At 40.4% G+C, this 24,531-nt stretch overlaps 1 protein-coding gene across 6 annotated transcripts in view; it reads right to left on the bottom strand.

Moving 5' to 3' along the window:
• LOC140197637 (ceramide transfer protein) overlaps window positions 1–24,531 on the bottom strand; it is a 130,204-nt gene that overhangs the window by 69,920 nt on the left and 35,753 nt on the right. For all 6 annotated transcript variants that reach the window (XM_072257897.1, XM_072257898.1, XM_072257899.1 and 3 more), the window contains exon 3: window positions 13,888–14,004. In XM_072257897.1, the coding sequence (XP_072113998.1) occupies window positions 13,888–14,004 (117 nt within the window). The remainder of the gene's footprint in view (window positions 1–13,887; window positions 14,005–24,531) is intronic.

The raw sequence follows: 24,531 nt of genomic DNA, 5'->3' as shown, positions 1-24,531 counted from the left end.
TACTCCTGGCATTCCTCCTCTACCACCTGAACAACATCCCTCCTATGGTACTCCACCCTCACCATTTTCAACACCCTTTGCTCCCACCAGATCTACAAACTTTCTCTGTTCCATGTTGACAAATACAGTTCTCTGCAAAAGTCTTAGGTACCCGAGCCAAGACCAAGACTTTTGCCATACTGTACTCATTCCCTTCTATTCTACGCATAATATTTTAAGCTCATTGGGAGGGATGTGCAATGCTGCCCATTTTTCTTTTGTAACCCATTATAATATGCAAGCCCTGCCACAGCTGACAGCTGGACAGAGACTCTTTGGACTGGTACTTTGTCTCAGCATCTTAGATAGGTTTATGGAGGTCATATCTTGATTTCTCATAAAAGTTAGGCTCACTTGCTTTGAATACATCAGATTTAGACTTCAGAAGACAGTGGATCCCCCAGTTCAGCCATGGCTTCCGGTTTGGAAATACCTCTTTGGTACACACTTAACACACTTGCTGATTAAGTCTGTGATGACAGTGATATATTCATCTAAGCTGGCAGCTGAGTGTTTGAACAGTGACTCAAAGCAGTCATGTAAAATCTCATCTGCTTCCTCAGACCAGTTCTGTAAGATTTTCTGGTCCAGATTCTCTTGCAAGCAGATAGGAGGACCACAGCCTGGTGGTCTGATTTATCAAAAAAGTCTGGATTTGGGGTCTTTCCGGCAGAGTCAGAATCAGAGAGCACCTCAGTACAGAAACAGCCCCTCGGCCCATTGAGTCCATGCCAAAGTATTATTGGCCCCTGGTGGGACAGGAGATATAGTGGTAGTATTGTGGGTACTACCACTATGAGGTTAGCTTAGTTGAAGACACCGGCAATGATGAAAATAGTCTCTGGTTATCTCACTTCAAGGTTGTTGACCGCAGAGTATAGCTCATTGAGTGTCTGAGGTGGAATGCAGACTGCCATCAGGTAGACATGAGTAAACTCATAAGCAAGCCATCTCACCTTTCTGCAGCAATGCCTCCCCACCTTTGCCACTGCACACCCACCTCACCGCAGCCAAAGAAGCATCTACCCTCCTGGATAAGACAAAGTCTCGTTTCCCAACCGCTCTGCAACTGCGGACAAGACAAGCAACTCGACCAAACAAGCAAAGTAGTCTGGAGGGAAATAAGTCAATTCAACCATTTCAGAACACATTGAGGTTCTTCATAATATATCTTCATGTTAAAATGCAGATTTTAACTTGACATAATTTTATAATTCTGTGAAGAGCTTCCAACATTCAGTCACATCATTACGGATAGATAAGAGTACTATAACAATCAGAAGCTATTGCTAATAGAACTTGTGAATATATTGACAATCCATTGAGGCTTTTCTACCCAAGTAATTTCAAACCCAAGGACTGCAAATACATTACATCAGATTGTTTTAAATACATTAATGGGAAGTAGATAACTAATAATTTCACAATTACCACAAGCAAAATGCAATACATTGATTATAGTGTTGGGAAATGTATGATAAATGCATTTTCGTCAAAGGAACAATAGTGCAGACTATTTTCTAAATGGGGAGAAAATTCCAACATCAGAAGTGCGAGAGGAGTCGGGAGTACTCGTGCAAGACTCCCAGAAGGTTCATTCACAGGTTGAGTTTGTGGCAAAGAAGGCAAATGCAATATTGACATTTATTTCAAGGGGAATAGAATATAAAAACAAGGAGATAATGCTGAAGCTTTATAAGACAGTCAGGTTGCACTTGGAGTACTGTCAACAACTTTGGGCCCCTTATCTGAAAAGATGTGTTGTCATTGGAGAGAGTCCAGAGGAGGTTCAGAGGGATGATTTCAGGAATGAAGGGGCTAACATACAAGAAGCATTTGGCAGCTTTGGCCCTGTACTCACTGGAATTCAGAAGAATGCGAGAGGATCTCATTGAAACCTACCAAATATTAAAGGACGAGATAAGGTGGATATGGAGAGGATATTTCCTCTGGTGGGGGTACTAGAGGGCACAGCCTCAAAATTGAGGGGAGACCTTTTAGAACAGAAGGAAGGAGTGGTGAATCGGTGGAATTCTCTGCCACAGACTGCGGTGGAGGCCAAGTCAGTGGGTACACTCAAAATGGAAGTTGATAGATCCTGATTGGTCAGGGTATCAAGAGGTATGATGACAGGGCAGGTGTATGGGGTTGAGTGGGATCCGGGAACAGCAATGATGAAATGGCGGAGCAGACCCGATGGGCTGAATAGCCTAATTCTGCTTTTATGTCTTTGGTCTTGTGGTCTTGCATCACCCTTTCATAATTAAAAATGCATCTGGCTACCACATGGTTAAGAACCTACCGTTGATGCAATGAAATACAATGAAATGTCTGCCAAAAATATAATATTAATCTTAAGCCAAAATATAATATGAACCACATGTGAAGTTCATAATACAGCATAAGCTCAGAGGCCCACTGCATGCCCCATAACCCATTTACACTAAATCTATATCACTTTGTCGAGTGTACATTAATCCCATTTTTGCTTATTCTGCCTACATTCTTATCGACACCCCCGCCTTGCCCCAGTTTCTACCATACAATGCAGGCAACTTAAAATAGTGACGTTAACCTATTAACACATTGAATGCTAATAATTAAAGAAAACTATTCTGATCCACAAAAATTATAAACTTTTAAACGGGTCTTTAATTTTGCCTACAAATGTATCCATTCTAAACCGTCCATGATTGTGGCAGTAATCTGCAGTCTTACATTTCAGAAGCTCATATGGAAGTACAGGTTTCCCCCGCCATCCGAAGGTAGAGCGTTCCTGTGGAACTGTTCGTAAGCCGAAATGTCGTAAAGTGAAGCAATTACCATTTATTAATATGGGAAAAATTTTTGAGCATTTCCAGACCCAAAAAATAACCTACCAAATCATGCCAAATAACACATAAAACCTAAAATAACAGTAACATATAGTAAAAGCAGGAATGATATAATAAATACACAGCCTATATAAAGTAGAAATACTTTTTGCAATCATTGAAGTACTGTCTAGCGTAGCGAAAATCTCACGCATGCGCTCTCGGCAGAAGCACTCTCTCCAGTAACCTTTAAGCTATGAGGCTGCCAAATCATACTAAATAACACAAAAGTACACAGCCCATATAAAGTAGAAATACTTTTTGCAATCATTGAAGCACAGTCTAGCGCAGCAAAAATCTCACGCATGCACTCTCGGCGGAAGCACTGTCGGCGCAGACGCTGTCGGCGGAAGCACTCTCCCCAGTAACCTTTAAGCTGTGAGGCTGACAAATCATACCAAATAACAAATCATACTAAATAACACAAAAATACACAACCTATATAAAGTAGAAATAATGTATGTACAGTGTAGTTTCACTTACGGGAATCGGGATGGTGTGTTAGGCTGAGTCATCGGAAATTGGGGTGGTGGGAGGTAGAGGAGACTGGGATGTCATCTCATCATAGTCTATTTCCAATAGGGTAGCCAGGTCATCTTCTTCCATGTCTGCCTGCCTCGATGTCGAAGGTCGAGGTTTGTCGTCTGCTGTGGCTGATGTGCAATGCTTGAAAAACGACAGTATACTTGATTGCTGAGCCTCGCGCATTTTTAGATCATAGAGTTCTTTGTAAGCACTCAAAACATCCTGCAAACCTGCCCTAAACCTATGTGCCCTTTCAAAATTAAAGTCATACTTTTCTGCAATCATTGCAGCGCTCTCAATCGCAGCGAAAATCTCACGCAACTGTTTCACGTTCAGTCCCTGGACGACTTCATTTTCACTACTGTGTTCAGTTTCGATTGTTATCCTTTCCTCTTGCAATTGCATCAGCTCTTCATCTGTCAATTCTTGGTCAGGGGATGCCAAAACCTCTTCAACATCATCTTCGTCAACTTCCACAAACCCAGCCTCCTTAGCCAAGCTCACTATTGTCGTATTTATTGTTGGTGGATCGAAGCCTTTGAAATCGTTCCCTGCTTCGGGACATAGTTTCCTCCAAACGCCATTTCTCATCAAGACTGTTAGCCTATCGAGAGCATCTCCAATGTTGGCGATTACCAGTTTTATATTGTAGTCTTTCCAGACCTCTCGCGAAGATGCTTCGGAGTTGCCCTCTCTGTCAATAGCACTTACAATAAAACGCATCACATTTTGCATATAGTAAGCCTTAATTGTGGCTATTAGGCCTTGGTCACACGGCTGCAGCAACGATGTCGTAATTGGCGGTAAGAACGCAACACGAGTGTTATTGCCATACTCGGTAATGGCAGGCAGATGAGCAGCACAATTATCGACAATCACAAGACACCTATTATTGAGGTTATTTTCTCTACAGTATTTTTCAACAAAAGGACGAACGTATCTGCTCATGTACTCAGAAAAAAGCACTTGGGTGTTCCAACTGCTTGGATGTGAATGGAACACAACGGGAAGTGTTTTCTTATCAACGCCTTTAAGTGCCCTCGGATTTTCTGAATGGTACACTAGTAGAGGCTTAGTGGCGTTAATAATAGGCATTGGGGTAAACTTGTCCTTCGATGCCTTGTGTCCCTTAGCCTGCTTTTCTTCTTTCGAAATAAATGTCTTACTCGGCAATTTTTTCCAATAAATTGCAGTTTCATCACAGTTAGACACTTGCTTATACGAATAACCACCTTCTGTAATTATTTTCTTCAGTTCTGTTGGGAAGCTTTCAGCAGCTTCAGTTATCAGTTGAAGCACTCTCTCCGGTAAACATTAAACTATGAAGCTGCCCTCGCCTCAGAAACCGATCAAACCACCCGTGACCACCTTTAAATTCCACTTTCGCAATACTTTCATCACCATCAGCCAGTGCTTTCTGTTTCAGCTTATTAAAGAGATTGACTGATTTCTCCTTAAGTATAAGATAACTTAAAGGAACACCACGTTTTGCACACCCATCAATCCACTCAAGCAATAGACTTTCCATTTTATCCATTACTGGATGCCGACTAAAAGAGACCACTTTGCTACGAGCAGAACCAACAGTAACATCGGCAGCTTTCAAGATTTTTTCTCTCTGCGTGTAAATAGTGTGAATGGTGGATGCAGGCAAGTTCAACGCGTGGACGATATCCTTGCTTCGTTCATCATGATCGAAACGTTTAATTATGTCTAGTTTTACGCTAAGTGTAACACCCTATCGAGCTCTTTTAGGCTTTTCCGATACCTTAGAACTCATCTTGCTAATGGATGCACAAAATAAATCGAGATAAAGCACGTGTTTAAGCAATGGTGGCTAGAATGCAGTTCCGGGGGAGGAGCTTGGCTGCTCGGGGCGCACGCTGCTTTTTTTTTCCACACGCCGCCATTTTTCGCGCATTGCTTTTTTCGTAACAGTGAAAAAACCTTCTGTTAGTGAAAACAGGGTACTAATGTAGGTCTTTCGTAACAGTGAGGTTTCGTAAAGCGAACGTTCGAAAAGTGGGGGACACCTGTACTTTTAAATTAAGATAGGTCATTTCTGGATTTTGACTGAGGTGAAAGAAAACCAAGACAATCAATATGGTGACCACGTAGCTACTGGATTGTCAATAAAAGCCTACCCATTTCACCAATGTCCTTTCAAAATAGAGATCAACTATCTTTATCATGTATGATTCTGCACTCAAATTTTATTAACCCTTAACTGTGCTCTGAATAGGCTGGTAAACTTCATCAGCACAGTTACAAACCTAAATAGCAAAACTAGACATTCCATCTTTCATCAATTTAATTTGATACAATAATGTCACAACCAACCCAACTAACTTTGCAATGCAGTAATAACTACGCTAATCTTGGGTTTGGGGGGGGGGGGCTCACCTCAAGACAGGATTAACTGGCTGTATTATCTATAATTTATTACTTCTGTCTCAGCTTTGAAGGTGTTATGAAACAGCCCTCAACATTTCATTACCTTTGAAGATAATATTTACCACAACAGGACAGGGAGGGAGGCAAAAGAGGTGGGAGTGTCGCACTGTTGATCAGAGATAGTGTCACAGCTGCAGAAAAGGAGGAAGTCATGGAGGGATTGTCTACGGACTCTCTGTGGGTGCAAATTAGGAACAGGAAGGGGTCAATAACTTTACTGGGTGTTTTTTTTTTGTTAACCACCCAATAGTAACAGGGACATCGAGGAGCAGATAGAGGAGACAGATTCTGGAAAGGTGTAATAATAATAGGTTTGTCGTGGTGGGAGATTTTAATTTCCCAAATATCGATTGGTATCTCCCTAGAGTAAGGGGTTTAGATGGGGTCTACATATTGTATTCTTGACACAATATGTAGATAAGCCTAGAAGAGGAGAGGCCATACTTGATCTGGTATTGGAAAATGAACCCAGTCAGACGTCAGACCTCTCAGTGGGAGAGCATCTTGGAGATAGAGATCACAATTCTACCTCCTTTACCATGGCATTGGAGAGGGACAGGAACAGACAGGTTAGGAAAGCTTTTAATTGGAGTAAGGGGAAATACGAGGCTATCAGGCAGGAAATTGGAAGCATAAATTGGGAACAGATGTTTTCAAGAAAATATACGAAAGGAATGTGGCAAATGTTCAGAGGATATTTGCATGGAGTTCTGCACAGCTAAGTTCCAGTGATACAGGGAGAGGATGGTAGAGTACAGGAACCGTGGTGTATAAAAGCTGTTGTAAATCTTGTCAAGAAGAATAGAAGAGTTTACGGAAGGTTCAAAAAACTAGGTAACGATAGAGATCTAGAAGATTATAAGGCTAGCAGGAAGGAGCTTAAGAAAAATTAGGAGAGCCTGAAGGGGCCATGAGAAGGCCTTGGCAGACAGGATTAAAGAAAACCCCAATGCATTCTATATGTACGTGAAGAGCAAGAGGATAAGACACGAGAGAACAGGACCAATCAAGTGTGACAGTGGAAATGTGTGCATGGAACCGGAGGGCATAGCAGAGGTACTTAATGAATACTTTGCTTCAGTATTCACTATGGAAAAGGACTTTGGCGATTATAGGGATGACTTACAGTGGACTGGAAAGCTTGAGCATGTAAATATTAAGAAAGAGGATGCGCTGGAGCTTTTGGAGAGCCTCAAGTTGGATAAGTCACTGGGACCGGATGAGATGTAGTCCAGGCTACTGTGGGATGCGAGGGAGGAGCATACAGTACATTGGCCTTTATCAATCGTGGGATTGTGCTTACGAGCTGAGAGGTAATGTTGCAACTATACAGGACCCTGGTCAGACCCCACTTGGAGTACTGTGTTCAGTTCTGGTCGCCTCACTACAGGAAGGATGTGGAAACCATAGAAAGGGTGCAGAGGAGATTTACAAGGATGTTGCCTGGATTGGCATGCCTTTTGAGAATAGGTTGAGTGAATTTGGCCTTTTTCCTTGGAGTGACAGAGGATGAGAGGCAACATAAAAGAGGCGTATAAAATGATGAGGGGCATTTATCGTGTGGACAGTCGGAGGCTTTTTCCCCAGGGCTGAAATGGCTAGCACAAGAGGGCACAGTCTTAGGTTGTTTGGAAGTGCAGAGGAAATGTCAGGGATAAGGGTTTTTTTTTAAATAAACGCAGAGAGTGTTAAGTGCGTGGAATGCGCTAGCGGCGACGGTGGTGGAGGTGGATAGAATAGGGTCTTTTAAGAAACTCCTGGACAGGTATATGGAGCTCAGAAAAATAGAGGGCTGTGGGTAACCCTATGTAATCTCTAAGGATATGTTCGGCACAGCTTTGTGGGCCGAAGGGCCTGAATTGTGCTGTAGGTTTTCCATGTTTCTACAATAAGCAACTAAAGTCACTATTCTTGAAAGGTTCAAGAAACTAGATACTGTTAGAGCTCGAGAAAATTCCAAGGGTGCCAGGAAGGAGCTCAAGAATGAAATTAGGAGAGCTAGGAGGGGCAGGATTAAGGAAAACCCCAAGGCATTCTGCAAGTATGTGAAGAGCAAGGGGATGAGCCTTGTGAAAACAGGACCAATGAGGAGCAATAGGGGAAATGTGCATGGAGTCGGAGGAAGTAGGAGTGGTACTCAGCGAATACTTTGCTTCAGTATTCACCAGTGAAAAAAGATCTTGGCAATTGTGGGGATGATTTACAGTGGACTGAAAAGCTTGAGTGTATAGACATTAAGAAATAGGATGTGCTGGAGCTTTTGAAAAGTATTAAGTTAGGTAAATCGCTGCAACTGGATGAGATATATTACAGGCTACTATGGGAAGTGAGGGAGAAAATTGCTGAGCCTCTGACGATGTTCCTTGCATCATCAAATAGGGATGAGAAAAATACCAGTAGACTGGAAGGTTGCAAATATTGTTCCCTTGTACAAGAAAGGGAGTAGAGATAACCCAGGAAATTATAGACCAGTGATTCTTACTTCAGTGGTGGGCATTTGGAGATGCGTAATCTGATTACGTTTAGTCAGTATGGCTTTGTCAGGGGCAGGTCATGCCTTACGAACCTGAGTGAATTCTTTGAGAATGTAACAAAACACGTTGATGAAGGTAGAGCAGTGGATGTAGTATATATGGATTTCAGTAAGGTATTTGATAAGTTTCCCCATGCAAGGTTCATTCAGAAAGTAATGAGGCATGGAATCCAAGGAGATCTTGCTTTGTGGATCCAGAATTGGCTTGCCCACAGAAGGCAAAGGGTGGTTGTAGATGGTTCATATTCTGCATGGAGGACAGTGTCAAGCGGTATTCCGCAGGGATCTGTTCTGTCACCCCCCCCATCCCCCCTTTGTGATTTTTATAAATGAACTGGATGAGGAAGTAGAAGGGTGGGCTTGTAGGTTTGCTGAGCACACAAAGGTTGGGGGTGTTGCGATAGTCTGGAGGGTTGTCAGAGGTTACAGCAGGACATCGATAGGATGCAGAACTGGACTGAAGTGGCAGGTGGAGTTCAACCCATAAAAGTGTGAAGTGGTTCATTTTGGTAAGTCAAATTTGAAGACAGAATACAGTATTAATGTTAAGACTCTTGGCAATGTGGAGGATCAGCAAGATCTTGGTGCCTGTGCGCATTGGACACTCAAAGCTACTGCACAGGTTGACAGTGTTGTTAAGAAGGTGTATGGTGTGATGGCCTTCAACTGTGGGACTAAAGAGTTGTGAGGTAATGTTAAAGCTACAAGACCTTAGTTAGCCCTATTTAGAGTACGGTGTTCACTTCTGGTTACCTCCCTTCGGGAAGGATGTGGACATTCTAGAGTAGTGGTCACCAACTTTTTTAAGCCCAAGATCCCCTACCTCGACCTTAGTGAAAGGCAAGATCTACCAACTAAATCGTTTAGAGAAAAAACAGCTCAGATTGTACCTCCAATTTGAGACCTTTTATTTGGGCTAATTGTATTTGAATTACACAAAATACTTCTGTCAAACTTTCAAATTAATTCCAACTAGAAAACACTGTAACTAGCATATCAAACAGACCATAGCTGTCTTTCTTTAATATTACAATACTTCATACCTTTACTTCTAAGGGTCACTATTTAATTTTATTTCAACACGAAAAATAAATGAATAAAAATTGATTATTGCACTCAGTGTGATGACTGGGGCTGAATACTTTCTGCTAGTTCCCTGAAATTTGGTTCATAACTACAGACAGCCAGTCTGAGACAGTCTGTGAGGTGTCTGTCAGTAAGACAGCTCCTGTACTTAGATTTAATAATTTTCATCTGTGAAAATGCAATTTCACATAGATAAGTTGACCCAAAGTAGGCACTGACTTTTAGTGCTATAAAACCAACGCGCACACCGCATTGCTGGGGCCCCATCAGTAGTAATTGCCACCAGTTTATGAATGGGGATGTCATTTTCCCGGACATGTTTTTTAAACTCATTGTAGATATCCTCAACTCTTGTTCTTTCCTTTAATTGTAAAAGAGTGAGGAGGTCCTCCTTTGTTGTAAAATCCTGGAAAGCCATTCTGACAAATACAACAGGCTGAGCTGTTTGCATTACATTCAGGGGTTCATCAAACTGTCGTGAAAAATATTCACAGAGTGACAAGTCCTTTAACACTTGTCGATCCACGTCCTCTGACAGTGACTCTACCCTCCTTGTCACTGCTGCAGGGCCAAGCGGTATATATGTATTACGTTTGTGATGTCATTTTTGTTTTTACAGTCATTAAAAACAGTCTCTGCAGTAATGGCCATTGCTTCCTTGAATAAATCGCCATTTGTAAAAGGCTTCTTGTGTTTAGCCGAAAGGTGACTTACACGAAATGATTGCGTCGCCTCTGATCTGGGCCGACGTTTATGTGCCGGGCGGGACCTAATTAATTAGCTTGTTTATTTCGGCTTTTTTCTTAAAAACGTTCTGGGTGCGTTCTGGCCATTGCTGCACCACTGCATTCTTCGTGGCAATGTATCGGTCCGCGGCCTGGCGGTGGGGGACCACTGCTGTATATTGATGTTTTCGACAGTCTGTACTCTTAATTAATCTAATTCGTCACTTTGATGCAGCACAAGCTACACTGAAAACACGGTGCATGGTGGAGGAACTACACACACGCGCACTGAGCAGAAGGAACTGAACTAAAACCCCGCAACTCGGAAATAATCTCTCTTTACAAACAGCTTTCAGTAGCGAAAGTATTGCTATATTACCATTATCCTAATTAGTATTACTTATTTTTATAACCCTCACATTACAGTAGAGCTACTAGGACTTGATGTTTCAATCCCTATGGTAAGTCGGCATTCTCGATGTTGGCAGTGGGCTTGGAGTGGTGACAAGGAGGGAGGGTAGGTACGTCATCGGGGTCATCAGGTGGGCACCCTCCTTCTTTGACGTTTTGTTGATAAGCTCACAATGTCTCCAGAGGGCTCAAAGGTGCTACCTGGCGTCCCAGATACACCCCCCTCAGTTCCATACCCTCCTGTCTTCATCTTGTAGCCCAGTTGTTGTCTTTCTTTTTAATCCAAATCCAATTGCTGCTTTATTCTGTTGCATTTGACAAGGACTTGACTGCTTATTAGAGGGAGTGACCCCTCACCCCTATCTTCTTCAATAGACTGGTCATAGATGTCACAACGAATCCCCTGCACCCCACTTCTACAGGGAAAACCTTAGTCTTCCAGCCATTCTGGGCAGCTTCAGTTGCCAGTTCAGAGTACTTCATCTTTTCCCTCTCATAAGCTTCTTCGACACCATCTTCCCATGATACTGTCAATTCCACAACATATGCCAGCTTGGCTGTTGTGGACCACAGGACCATGTCTGGCCGGAGTATTTGTGTACTTATTTTTGATTTTTTTCGGGATCTACTGGGAAAGTGTCAAAGATCAACCGGTCGATTGCGATTGACGGGTTGGCGACCACTACTCTACAGTGTACTATAGGAGAATTACAAAGATGTTGCCTGGATTGGTGAGCGTGCCTTAGGAGAATAAGTTGAGTGAACTTGGCCTTTTCTCCTTGGAGTGACAGAGGATGAGAGGCGACCTGATAGAGGTGTACAGGATGGTGAGAGGCACTTGATTGTGTGGATAGCCAGAGGCTTTTACCCAGGACTGAAATAGCTAACACAAGGGGGCATAGTTTTAAGGTACTTGGAAGTAGGTACAAGGGGGATGTCAGAAGTAAGTTTTTTTCCACAGAGTGGTAGGTGTGTGGAAATGCACTGCCAGCGACGGTGGTAGAGGTGGATGCAACAGGGTCTCTTAAGAGACTCTTGGATAGGTACATGGAGCTCAAAAAAAGTAAGAGGGCTATGCGGTAGGGAAACTCAAGGCAGTTTCTAGAGTAGATTACATAGTCAGCACAACATTGTGGGCCAAAGGGTCTGTAATGTACTGTAGACTTCTATATTCTATACAGAATTTAATTGATGGTATGCAGATGGTTTTATGGTATACAGAATAAGACTTGCACAAATGCCAGATCCAATTGTTCCCTCAAATGCAGTTTCCATTACAGTTCTGAAAAGTCAGTGCATGAAATGAAGGAAAAGGAAAGTCATTCCTACGCAGAAAGGCGTAAATCCTGAAGAACTGTCTGGGCACGGAATGTCGACTGTTTTATTAATTTCCATAGATGCTGCCTATCCTGTTGTGTTCCTCCAGCATTCTGTGTGTTAATTTATGGAATAGGATTATTTTATATATTCTTAAAAAGCAGATCAAGTTACAGTAATAATAGTGTGGAATTGTTCATTATGCAAGAGGCACAAATGGTCATCACAAATACCAGAAATTCAGAATAAAATCTCCAGCAATTAGTTCAAATGGTGGCAAGTACAGGTCTTCCATACATGTGGTGCTTTCTCTAAGTGCCTGGTGTATAGTTTAAACTTGATAGAGAATGCAGAGCAAAGGGCTACAAATCTGAAGTACACTATGCTACACTTTGCTAGTTTATTGGACTAAATGGGTACCTAGCCAAGATAAAACATTGAATATGATAGCATACAAATAATTCAGTAACTAAATCAATACAACAGTTTTTCATAATGTATCGCATTTAATCCAAATTTCTGTTCACCCAAAACACTAAGTTCTTTTCTGAGTAACAGTTTTATTACACTACTTCAGTGATGAATTTCAGAGACCAACTTCATTGCGAAAAGAAAATGACCTCTAGTTCTGCGCAATAAGAGCCACTTTGTACTCTCTCATTATAACACAAGTAATTGAAACAATCTATCACTGTTCACCTTATCATAAGCTCTCATGAAGATCTCCATGGGTCACCTCTTACCGCAATCCTCTTCAGAAATTCTAACTTTCATTCCAGTGACTTGAAGTTTTTTTTAAACAACTATTTCTTTATGTTATGCTCAAACATGTGCATAGTATAATTCTACTGTAGCCTTAAAAATAGTCTTCACCACACCTCCTAGTTCAACATTATTTTCTTGCTTTCGTAATTTTTGGTTCCAGATAGTGAAACTATTATTTTTTGTTTCTTCATTGCTACAAGTTATTGCATAGTCAATCTTTGTGATAGATACAGTATACCCTTCTGTCACTCAGTGTTTGAAATGTAGCCACTATTCCTCTATATTTAAATTTCTTTGTCTCCATACATGAGACTGTCACATCTGCTACTTATCATCTTCCTGAATTACATTTGATAGTTTATACACACTTTCCACTGCTAATCCCTCAATGAAGACTGATGTTTGATAAATTTAAAATCTGAAAAAACACTTCAACTTAACATCCATTAACTTTTATATTCTCACTTCCTAAATTTATAGTAAATAAGAGTTGCCCCATCATTTGGAACACAAGGTAGAACATACTGACAGCAGGAGGAACTGACAACTAATTTGTTCAAAGTGAACCATTTCAAAAACCAATGTTCAATATTTACTAATGAGATATTTATTTAGTTTTGATGGTACACACCCCTCTTCCCAATTTATTTTCTATTTCATTAATACCATAATACTTTTTACTATAACCTCAAATAGTACCTTTCATTTTGCAAATCAAGAGACAATTTTAGGTAAATAAAGGCTGGGTGGCAGCCTTGCCATTCCTTTAGCATTTTTGTGTTTTTTTTAAAAAAAATAGAAGGCTAAGTTGCTAGCTTGACACTCAACCCTGCAAGGAGCCAGCCGAATTTGAACCTGGGACCACTTGCCTTGAAGTCCAGTGTGGATGCCACTACACCACCAGCCGGCTTTATCAAGGGCACACACTAGTACTTAAATAGAAACAAATCTTTCATTATGATAGTGGAGGTTTCTCCAGTTTCTTGTCCTTATTGACTCAATTGAAAGTTCAATTCGTAAGGCATTATGAGAAATGCAATATTTCTCAACAGGCATTAAAGAGCAAGAAACCAAATATTCCAAACTTAAGTACGATTTAAACATCAGTCACAATTAATTTTAAAATAACATTTCAGACAATTAAAAATTCTTGTTTTACCTTGTGCTGTTCAATAGCCTCTATCCATTGCTGTCTATGGTCTGGGTCTTGAGCACGGAGATACCAGACACTATCATTCACACTGATATCAAAGCGACATTCATCAAACTCATGGGGCTGTGGAGAAATTTGCAAACCATAATCAGTCCGGGTTCATTCAAAATTTCACAGCAGACAATTAACAAAAAAGACATTATGGTTGTATGGAACAAGATCATTTTCCCTGGCATAACCTATTCACCTTTGTTTGAACAGAATGCACAGGAAGACTTCAAGCAGCAATATTATTCTATTCCATTCTACTAAAACTTCAACATTTAAGAGTAGAATCATGTTATTTATCTATTTATTTAAAACTGTGCAGGCCTGGATTGATTTTAAATTCTCTATGTGAAACAGATTGTATGGAAACTACCATTTTTAGTTCAGGACTAATTAGGTATTGAACTGGGGAAAAAATCAAGTTAAAATAGATCACAACTGCAATGAAGATAAATAAAAATTAATAAACTTTCATATAAAGTTGGACCATGAACTCACAAGGATTAAAGCCTCACTGCCAAATAGATACATAGTTCAAGTCTACATTTCAATTAATTTTCAACCATGATCAAATTCAATCCATTCTCATCACTTCAATCAATTGGCGTTGAAAAACTAATCCCACTCTGCTGAAATTCTGTATTATATTAAAATTTTGATTTTCGCTGGTTCTTGATCATAATGAGCTTCAGAGAATTCTTTCAAAGTTAGTCGTTTTGGTATAGAAAGTCTCTAGTGATAGAACATAGACAAGTGCATTACAGGAACAGGCCCTTCAGCCCACGCTGTTGTACCAAACTAATTACATTATTAATAAAAACAATTAAACTAATCCCTTCTGCCTACACACTGTCCATATCCATCTAGATCTTGCTTATTCATGTGCTAAGTGCCTCCTTAAAACCCTATCGTATTTGCCTCCACCATCACCCTAGACAGCGCCTTTCAGGCACCCACCTCTCTTTAGAAAAAGCTTGCCCAACACATCCTTTTTGGACGTAGCCCTTCTCATCTTAACTGCAAGCCCTCTGGTACAAGACAATAGATCTTTCGCCATTGACTGATTCAAGCTAATATACAAACTTGACATCCTACAAGGGAGGGGTGAGTTTATCTAATTGCTCAATAAGTTTTAATTATTAAATCTAATTCATTTCAAATGAATATGCAGAGAACTGAGGGATATGTGGAAAACATCATGTGTCGTGCCAGTACCAAAGGGCCAACTGAAGGTCTTGAACGACTACCATCCAGAGGCCCTGACCTCATACGTCATGAAGACCCGAGAGAGACTGGTACTGACTCACTTCTGATCCCTGGTCCGATCAGTCCTCGATCTCCTGCAGTTTGCTTGCCAGGAGCCCACTGAAGTAGATGATGCTGTCACCTACCTGCTGAGCAGAGCCTACTCCCATTGAATAAGCAGGGCAGCACTATAAGGATCATTTTTTAAAAAAAATTGTCAAGTGCCTGGGTGGAGAGCTCCGATCAATGCAGGTTGGCACTTCCATTATATTCGGGATCAGGGACTACCTGACTGGCAGACCACAGTATGTGCAGCTTTGGAAACACGTGTCAGACATGGCTATAAGCAGCATTGGGGCCCCACAGGGGACTGTATTGGCTCTCCTCCCATTTACCCTGTATACCTTGGACTTCAGATACAACACTGAGTCATCTCATGTGCAGAAATTCTGATAACTCAGCAATAGTTGGGTGTATAAAAGAGAAGACAGGAGGATGCACACAGGGCCCTGATGGAGGACCTTGTCTTACAGATGTTGAGCTGCAGGTGATTCAGCTTACACCATTTGACAAAAGAGATGGTGATGGACTTTAGGAAGACTAAGCCTGCACTGCTCCCTGTTACTACTAATAGTGAGGACCTACAAGTACCTTGGGGTGCACCTGGAATACAGGCAAAGGGGAGCACCAACAGAGGCTACATACAAGAAGGGCCAGAGTTGCCTGTACTTCTTGAGGATACTGAGGTCCTTTGGAGTATGCAAGCCTCTCCTTTATGTATTCTACCAGTCCATTGTTGCCAGTACAATCTTCGATGCAGTGGTGTGCTGCGGCAATGGCATCAACACAGGTGATGCCAACAGGCTCAACAGAAAGGCTGGCTCTGTTTTGGGAGTCAAACTGGACACACTGGAGGCTGTGGTAGAACAAAGGACCCTACGGAAAATCCTGGCAATTCTGGACAATGTTTCTCACCCTCTACAGGCCACTTTGGCTGAACAGAGAAGCACTTTTAATAATAGACCAAGACAAATGCCCTGCTTCAAAGAGCGCTACATGAGGTCATTCTTACCCTCGGCCAATAGGCTCTATAATGAATCAACCTATAGCCAGGGAAGTGATGATCCCCTCCTGTTAGACTGTTTGAGGCAACTTTTTAAAAAATTCTTTCTTACTTCTCTCCCAATATTTGTACATCTGTGCACTTGTGCTACTGCGACACTAATTTCTTTTGGGATCAATAAAGTATCCTTCCATATGAAACCAATTGTAGGCAGAAGGGATTAGGTATCATTTGTTTAATTGGTTCAGCACATTGTGAGTCAAAAAGCCTGTACTTGTACTGTGTTTTAATTAAGGAAAATATAACAATTTGTACTTGATATTTAACAACAATCTAGCAAATGAAGTTCCTAAAGATGAACAATGATTACCTCACTGTAACATAGCTAACTCCTTTTGCTTTGACCCTGTTGTTCAATAGACAACTGCTTTAACAATAAAGGCAATTTAAAACTCAAAAGGTTTTCCCTCCAACTTTAGTTTGTTAGAAGTTTTATAAATGCTTAATTGATCAAAATTGATTCAGTCTGCTTCAACATAGCACTTTGTTGCAGAATAATGAAATGCTGTCAAATTTTTAATAGCTTAGTTCCAAATACAAAAACGTAACAGAAAAGATTTTTTAATAAGCCTACATAAATCATTTATATTTGAAATACTTGTAAGTGGACAGCAACATGCAGAATTATAACCCAAAAGCAAACTAAAGAGTTACAGTTCCTTCCCACAGCAACCAGAAATCACCTTGCCCAAAATGGTGCATAACATCAGCCGGACACATGACATTAGCATTAGCAATGCCACAGAAATCAATTACAAACGCTGCAAGGAGATTGTCATAGCCACTGGCCTATAACAAAATGTGATATTGCAACATGGCAGCTTTGCTGTTTTGTTCCTCTGCAGCTGTCCGGAATTCACAGTTAGTGATCCAACAGCCTCAAATGCAATTGAGGAATGCAAGTATACAGTGACATGGACCATGAAATTATTGGATTCATTATTGAAAACTATGTAATTGACCACACTCTGCAGGGGCAGAAATATGAAGTATTCAGTCTAGCATCCATGCAGTTTGCAATAACCTGAATGACATTTAACTACTACGTAAAATGATCTAGAAGACCATTTTGCTTCAGAATCAGAAACAGATTTAATATCACTGGCATATGTCATGAAATTTGTTTAACGCAGTTAGAAGATCCACAAACGCAGGCTTTGCCAGTGATTCCCTTATTAACTGAAAAGATCCATGAAATTACAACAATCTACTTTTAAAGCTAAAATTCATCAATGATCCATCTTTGTTCACTGTTCCCACTGTAGCATTTCTAGTAATGGCCAAATTTGAAAGTCCTTTTTCCATGAAGTTGAAGAGTTATATTAATGAACCACTGGATTACCAAAACCCCAGAAAGAAAACTATAATACCATAAAACTTGTTAGCACAAAACATGCATGCACTGGAGTTGTGATATTGGAGGTCTGAAAACAAATGCATGCTCATCTTAAATCAGCCCAAGAACACTTGAATATTACTAGAGTTTAAGGACTTAATTATGTGGAGAGTGTAAAATAACTGGGATTGTTCTGAGCCAACATTAAATGAAAATACAAGTTTAATATCCTTGTGTTTTGATAAAATAAGAAAACTGGTTCCAATGATTTATGACAATTGGCAAAAGAACTAAGGCTACTAATGAAAAATATTTACACAGCAAGTGATTGTAATCTCCACCTGCTGTTTACATGTGCTTTAGAGGAAACAGATTCAACCACAATCTTCAAAAAAAAATTGTACAATTGCTTTGAGGGGAAGAAGTACATTTCTCTGGGGAAAAGAGCAAAAATTTGGGATTGGATAACTTAGATGCTTCATCTTCCTTTCTTTCTCATTTAAGAGACAACTCCTGGCTTCAAAAAACTGAATCAGAAACCAAACAATTCTAGAACTTCCAAACTGTACTATAACTAATTAACTAAAACACATTTAGCTGCCAGCCACAAACAAAAAGTATATTGACTGTAGCTACCTTAGAGAGGTTATGCATTAGTGCAATGACTCACGATTATTGGTAACAGCACTAGCTTAACTTGTTTCTTTCTGAAAAGCCTTGCACTTTGAACGTGCCACATAATAATCTGGTCATCAAGATGTAAAAGAAATAATTGAACTTCTAGTACATACATAATTTTTAATTATAATAATGGAATGATTTGCATGAGGTTGAATAAAAGATTCTGCCAATTTTGGACCTCCATGCTTTTCATAGTTCAACTATCAATTTTATGCCACCTGTATCGGTTTTTCAGCTGTCGGCCTTCTTTACACAAGCTGAGAAAGCCAACGGCCATACTAAAGTTAACTCAAATAAGATCATACATTTTTTGGCTTTCCTGATCACCAGTCTTCAATGCTTAAACAAACATGCATTCATGGTGGAAAAGTATGTTGGCAATGATCCCAGTATTCACCACAAGGAAGATATTATACACTTGTGATGCTACTCTGTTATACATGCACATACTCCACATTTCACAGCTTTTCCACACAGGGATTGGCAGTACATTAATAAACCAGTTTACTTTTAAACTTAACTACTCCATGCCAAGCTTTGTCTAGGTTTCATTTCCACGATGGTGCTTAATCACCTGATCTCAGTAAGGCTCTAAAAGACTACATTGCCAGTCATGGTGCATAAAACTTGGAAGTGATTTTTTTCTTTTAAAAAAAAGACTGACACATGATCACTTTCCAGTAAAACCATCTCTCTCTCTCTCTCTCTCACACACACACACACACAGGTATTGCAGTAATTTTAAATAACCTTCTAGAAGTCAATAAACCACATGAATAACTGTCAACTTGATAATATCTGAAGCTTCTAGCACCTATAGAACATCACTCTGGTATTTGCCAGTGCCCTTAAAGTACATTTTTAATTTTAGCAGAATAAAAAGTATGGAAAGCAATACAGAAAAATATTGAACTAGAGGGGAAGAGAAAAGAGAGTTCTTTATATAGTGAATAGGATATGCAAGTTAAGATAGCTGCTTTAACAGCTGTAAAGTTAACAGTTAACTGTCGCAATAAATCAAGCTTCAATTATACAACATCAGGACAATATTTTATGCCAGCAGCTCAGCCACAGGATTGAAAACAAGTTTTATTCCACTCGTTCATTAATATGTTTCATACTTTTATGTTTATTTAGTAACACTTAAAGTTAATGCAAAAATATTCCTGACCTAACCAACAACGTTAAACCAATGAGTGTCATGGTCCGGATCGGGGTCCCTTTAAACTTACTTCGTTTATGTTACGATCCGGACCGTTGACTCCCTGTTTCCCTTTGGTTCCCTGTTTTCCCTTGTCCCTCCGGCTTGGTGATCTGAGACAACTTACTCTCGGCTGAACCGGCAGTTTATAGTCTCCGGCTTTCAGCCGTTCGGTGTGAGAGCGTTTGCAAAGTCACCAAAGGTATTGCGAGCCAATGTCATCTGGCCGGAGCAAGCCTAGTCTCCTCCTGTAGCAAGTGCCAGCAAGCCACCTTCCCTTGTCAGTACGGGCCAGTCTAAGTTAACCTGCTGGGGTGAGTCAAGAGCTCGCTGCAGCTTGGAGCGTACTTGAGCCCAGTTATAGTTCTGTCCATTGTTGTGTAGTCTCCGTATCCATGTCGTGTGTCTAAAAGGGGTCCCGGCCCTGTACCCTGGAAGGGTCCTGACCCTGTGTCAAGAAGAGTCCCAACTCCGTTCTGTGTCTTAGGAGGATTCCCGGCTCTATGTTTTATGTCCTGTGTCTGAGTCTGTCCCGTGATTAAGAAGAGTTCCTGGCTCCGGAGGCTCCAAGTACCAAGTCCTGGCCCAGACCCTTAGTCCCAGCCTCGTCCAAGGCCTGAGTCCTTGTCCAGTATGCTATTCCTGCTTCTGCTTTGCTCCCTTTGTAACGAGCAATAAACTCAACTAAGTTAACCTCACAAGATGTGTTTGTGTCTTGCATTTGGGTCTGCCATCAACGCTCCCCATTGTGACTATGAGGGTAAAATCATTAGCAATGCAGGATTTTAGGAATTCAATATCAGTTTCAAATGTGGCATAAATATTCTGTAGCTGAGTTCAACACAATTTAATTCTTTAAAAAAAATCTGGTTTTTAATAGTAGCAGGAGTTTAATTTTTCAAATTTCTCGTAATCCACTCCCATGTTCCTTTCCCATTTTCATCAATTCATCCGAGGTCTCTCCCCTCTTTCCATCACCCAGATACCAAGATTCATTACCCTTTCCCACTCGGTTCCATCAGCCACATTCCTATCTACTTGGGTCTCTTCAACCTGGATTCACTATTCTTAACCTCTCTCCTACGTGGTTCTCTGCACACCCCATTCCTGCATCCTCCCTTCCCCCATATACAACCGACCAGCCTTCATCTCACCCCTCCCTGTTATTTCTATACGCTGGCCATCTTCCCTCTACACGCTCACTCCTGTCAGGGTTTTGACCCGAAATATCAGCTGCTCCTGTGCCTCTGCTACTTGACCTGGGGAGTTCTTCCAGCAGTTTACCTTTTGCTTCAAATTCCAATTTCCTGTGTCTCCTGTGTATTGCCATTTACGGCCTTGGGTCAAATCAAATCATAGCCAATTAATTACTTTTGATGCCAGCCCCTCTTAACAGAATTATATGCCAGAGTCCATAAAAACAAAGTTATAATTCTGCACCCATAACAGTCAGGTCAAAAAAGGTTGATTAGAGGCTTATAATAAAAAGTCTTTGGAAAACTTATACCTCACACAACAAAAAAAAATTAAGTAGAAACCTATAAGATTCATTAAAAACTCACTCTAGTGTTCTTTTCTGGGAAAAAGTACTTTGCAGAAAATCCAAAATTCGCCAAGCCCAAATAGCAAACTCCAGTCAAGTGCGGCTGGCACATCACACACAATTGGTACTACAGCTACAGAGCTCCAGCAACTCAGATAGGATCCCATCAGACAGTATCAGGCTGGAGCTTACACATTCTTGTGGCCATGTGGGTTTCTCTGGGTACTCTAGTTTCCTTTCACAGTCCAACATTTGGCAAGTTAACTGGCTATAGCAAATTACCTCTAGCTCGTGTGGTGGGAGGACACAGTCGATGGGTGTGAAGGAGAGTAAATTGGGAACTGGCACTGATTGGCATGTGACAAGAGCCAACACAGACTCTATTAGAATGTGAATCAGTGATAATCATCTCCATTCACAGCAAAGACAAGGTCAATTATGTCAGCCCCAGGACACAACAAAGAAAAAAAAGTTGCTCAAAGCAATGCCCTGGCGCCAGCTATCTTTAACTGCACCATCATGACCAAGAAGAGGGGATGTTTTCTGATAACTGCAACCTTCAACTTCACTCTCAAATCCTCACTTAATGAAACCATGTGCACTTGCACACAACAACATTCAGGCTGATAAGTGACACAAAGTTACACCGCCCCAATATTAGGCAATGATGACTTCCACTGAATACTTGCTTTGCCTTTTAAAGGAATACTGGCTTGTGCACAAAGAAACAAAACTGAAAATTGTGCTCAAAAGCCAAGATGAGGTACACAGAACATCAATAGGTTCATGTGGAATGCAACTATTAGCACAGGCAAGTTAGGCAACATGATTTGCTTCAAAAAGTATTCAAGCCACACCTTCTAGGTAATTCCTCACCAACAAAGTCTATTAAAGTTGCAACTTGCTTGATGAAATGGGAGCTTTCTGAGGTTTTGCTTTGAGAGCAATTTGCAATTGCGCAGCAAATCATTGTACAACTTAGCAGATCATAAGTGGCCATTCTTGAATGGCTCTGCTGCTCCAAGTAGTTTAATAAGTGACCCAACCTTCTTTCTTGACCAAATGTCTTGAGGGGAAAGGATTTTTTAAAAACTCAAACTAAAGAAAAGCCTACAGCATGAACTCCAAATATATGAAAACTTGTCAAGGTCATAAATTTTATCCCATTGATAGATTAGCAAAATCAGATCACAAGACTAAAGTAGTTAAACAATAATTTCCATTAGTCAAGAAAGACGAAACTACTGATAAAACTGCAGCTGATCAACCACAAAAGAAAAACCTTTACTGGTGAAAATATGCAAGTTGAGCTTTTATCACCAGTATATGCAAAATGGTAAAATGAGCATTGATCCAATGATTATACTACCTTACTCTTTTGCATATTTAAAGACTGCACTAAAGCCTGAAAAAATTACAAAATATCATTGTTCCTCTGTGCATTTACTTTACTCCTTCATACACTTAAAAAATTACAGGTGTGTGCCTCAATCTGTTGTTACCATATCTAGGGATGTTTACTGAGAAGAGACTCCAGCAGGACTAAACAAAAGTGGGAGTGGGGTGGTGAGAAGAAAATGGTAAGTCATTCTCACGTTCACATATATAAAATAGTTGCAATCAAAATAAGGAAATTTTTAAAAACTGCCATGACCCTTGGTGTAGTGAATAAATGCAAATACCGCAGTTGCTCAAGCCTGTTCTGCCATTCAAACGGATTACTTACACTGATGCCATCTAATCTCTGTACTCCGATCCTCTTAGAGCCCAAAAAAAATTGGTAAATCAGCTTAAATCAAAGCACAAGGTGAGATATCTCCAAAAGGTTAATACCAAGTATGATATTTCTCAACCCCTAGAAGCCTGACCCCCTCATTTCAGTGCAATGACTCCTTGTTCTAGATTCTCCAGTCAGACAAAATAGCCTTCCTTCATCAACCCTCATAACCCCTAAACAATAGGAGAATCAGCAAATTGAATTTTTAAGCAAAATATTGATTCAATTATATATTCTAGTTATTAAAGACCAAAGGATGACAATTTTGTTAGCCATGATTAAGCAGCAAAACACACATCCTATTAATTCTATTTAAAATATTTTGATTTATAGATCATGCATACATGAATGATGGAGCTAGTTTTCTATATGATGTATTGGAAACAGGCAACTCTATCCCTCCACAGTCTGTGCACAAACATTATACATAACCCTGGATGAACCATTAACGAATCTTGCCAATTACAAACATCAAAAAGCAATCATTTTCAGGCCATAAATAATATTCCTAGCTTAAACCCCCACCCCTCGTTTCCCTACCCATGCATTACCGTACAATAGTCAAACACTCATTTATTGCTTCAAACTTATTTCAGTGCTCAAACTTGGCTTCCCTTTCTCCTCCTTAAACTTCAATTAATGCACATAACTTTCTGCATTATCACATCAAAACACATTCCTTCAGTTCCCTCCTCTCCACATGTATTTAAATCCCACTGTTCTTCCCAAACAAATCTCCTCCAACTTGACAGTCTCTCCTTCTGCTGCTCTATTATGCCTCAATCGATGAGGCCTGGCAATTAATATTCTACCACCTTTCACAAGGAAGTTAATGGGCAATCCAATCAGTAACTGACCAAAAACTGAAAGTTTATATCTTCTTAGTCATCTCTTCAGTAGAATCTACTTTTCCTCTCATTTCTAATATACACGTTTGTATGTCTTTAAGGTCTTCATATTACTCTTATTAGACAAACCTTTTTTTATTTCAAAGCAGGAAACAAGATTTTCTGTTAGAACTATATTAACTAGAATGTCAAGATGAACTTTCAAAGCACTGCAAACATACACTGACTGGTTCTGAAACTGCAAATTGGTCTAAGTTGCTAAAGCAGCTCTTTAACCTGCAATAATAGAATATTCAATATTTTTCTGTTTCTCACCTGGAATTTTAGACAAAAGTTTAACTTGCAGGAGCAAGGAAATATTGCCACAAATAGACTGAGGAAAGATACTTTGAGAGCTCAGAGACCAACATGGGACGCACAGACTTTTGCACAGATAGAGCAGGTGGGGGCAGGCAATGCTCCCAATGTTAATTCAGAGCCGCTTTAAGCCCCAACATATGCTGAACTTCTCAATACCACCCTGAATACTCCTCTACTTGAAATCATTGGTTAGAGATTTCTAGAAGTGGGGATGAAGCATTTCCTCAAGGAGACTTTGAACACATCCTTGAATTTTCCCAGTCCACATGGCAATCTAAACCTTGTGGGGAAGCTCAGAATTGAATGTCTCCTTTGGAGCACACAGTTAATTTGGCTGTAAAACAGAGCTGATTCAGGACCTCAACATTGGAATATAAGGAGCATGATGAACCTGACCTTAACAACAAGCAAAATACATGACACAGCATTAACAAATATACATGTGGCGCTTTGACCTCAGAGAAGCCTTTGATTTCAACAGGGGAGAG

The sequence above is a fragment of the Mobula birostris genome, chromosome 5 (genome assembly GCF_030028105.1).
Source record: "Mobula birostris isolate sMobBir1 chromosome 5, sMobBir1.hap1, whole genome shotgun sequence".
NCBI classification, from domain to species: domain Eukaryota; kingdom Metazoa; phylum Chordata; class Chondrichthyes; order Myliobatiformes; family Myliobatidae; genus Mobula; species Mobula birostris.
This window is presented reverse-complemented; position numbering and strand designations above follow the sequence as displayed.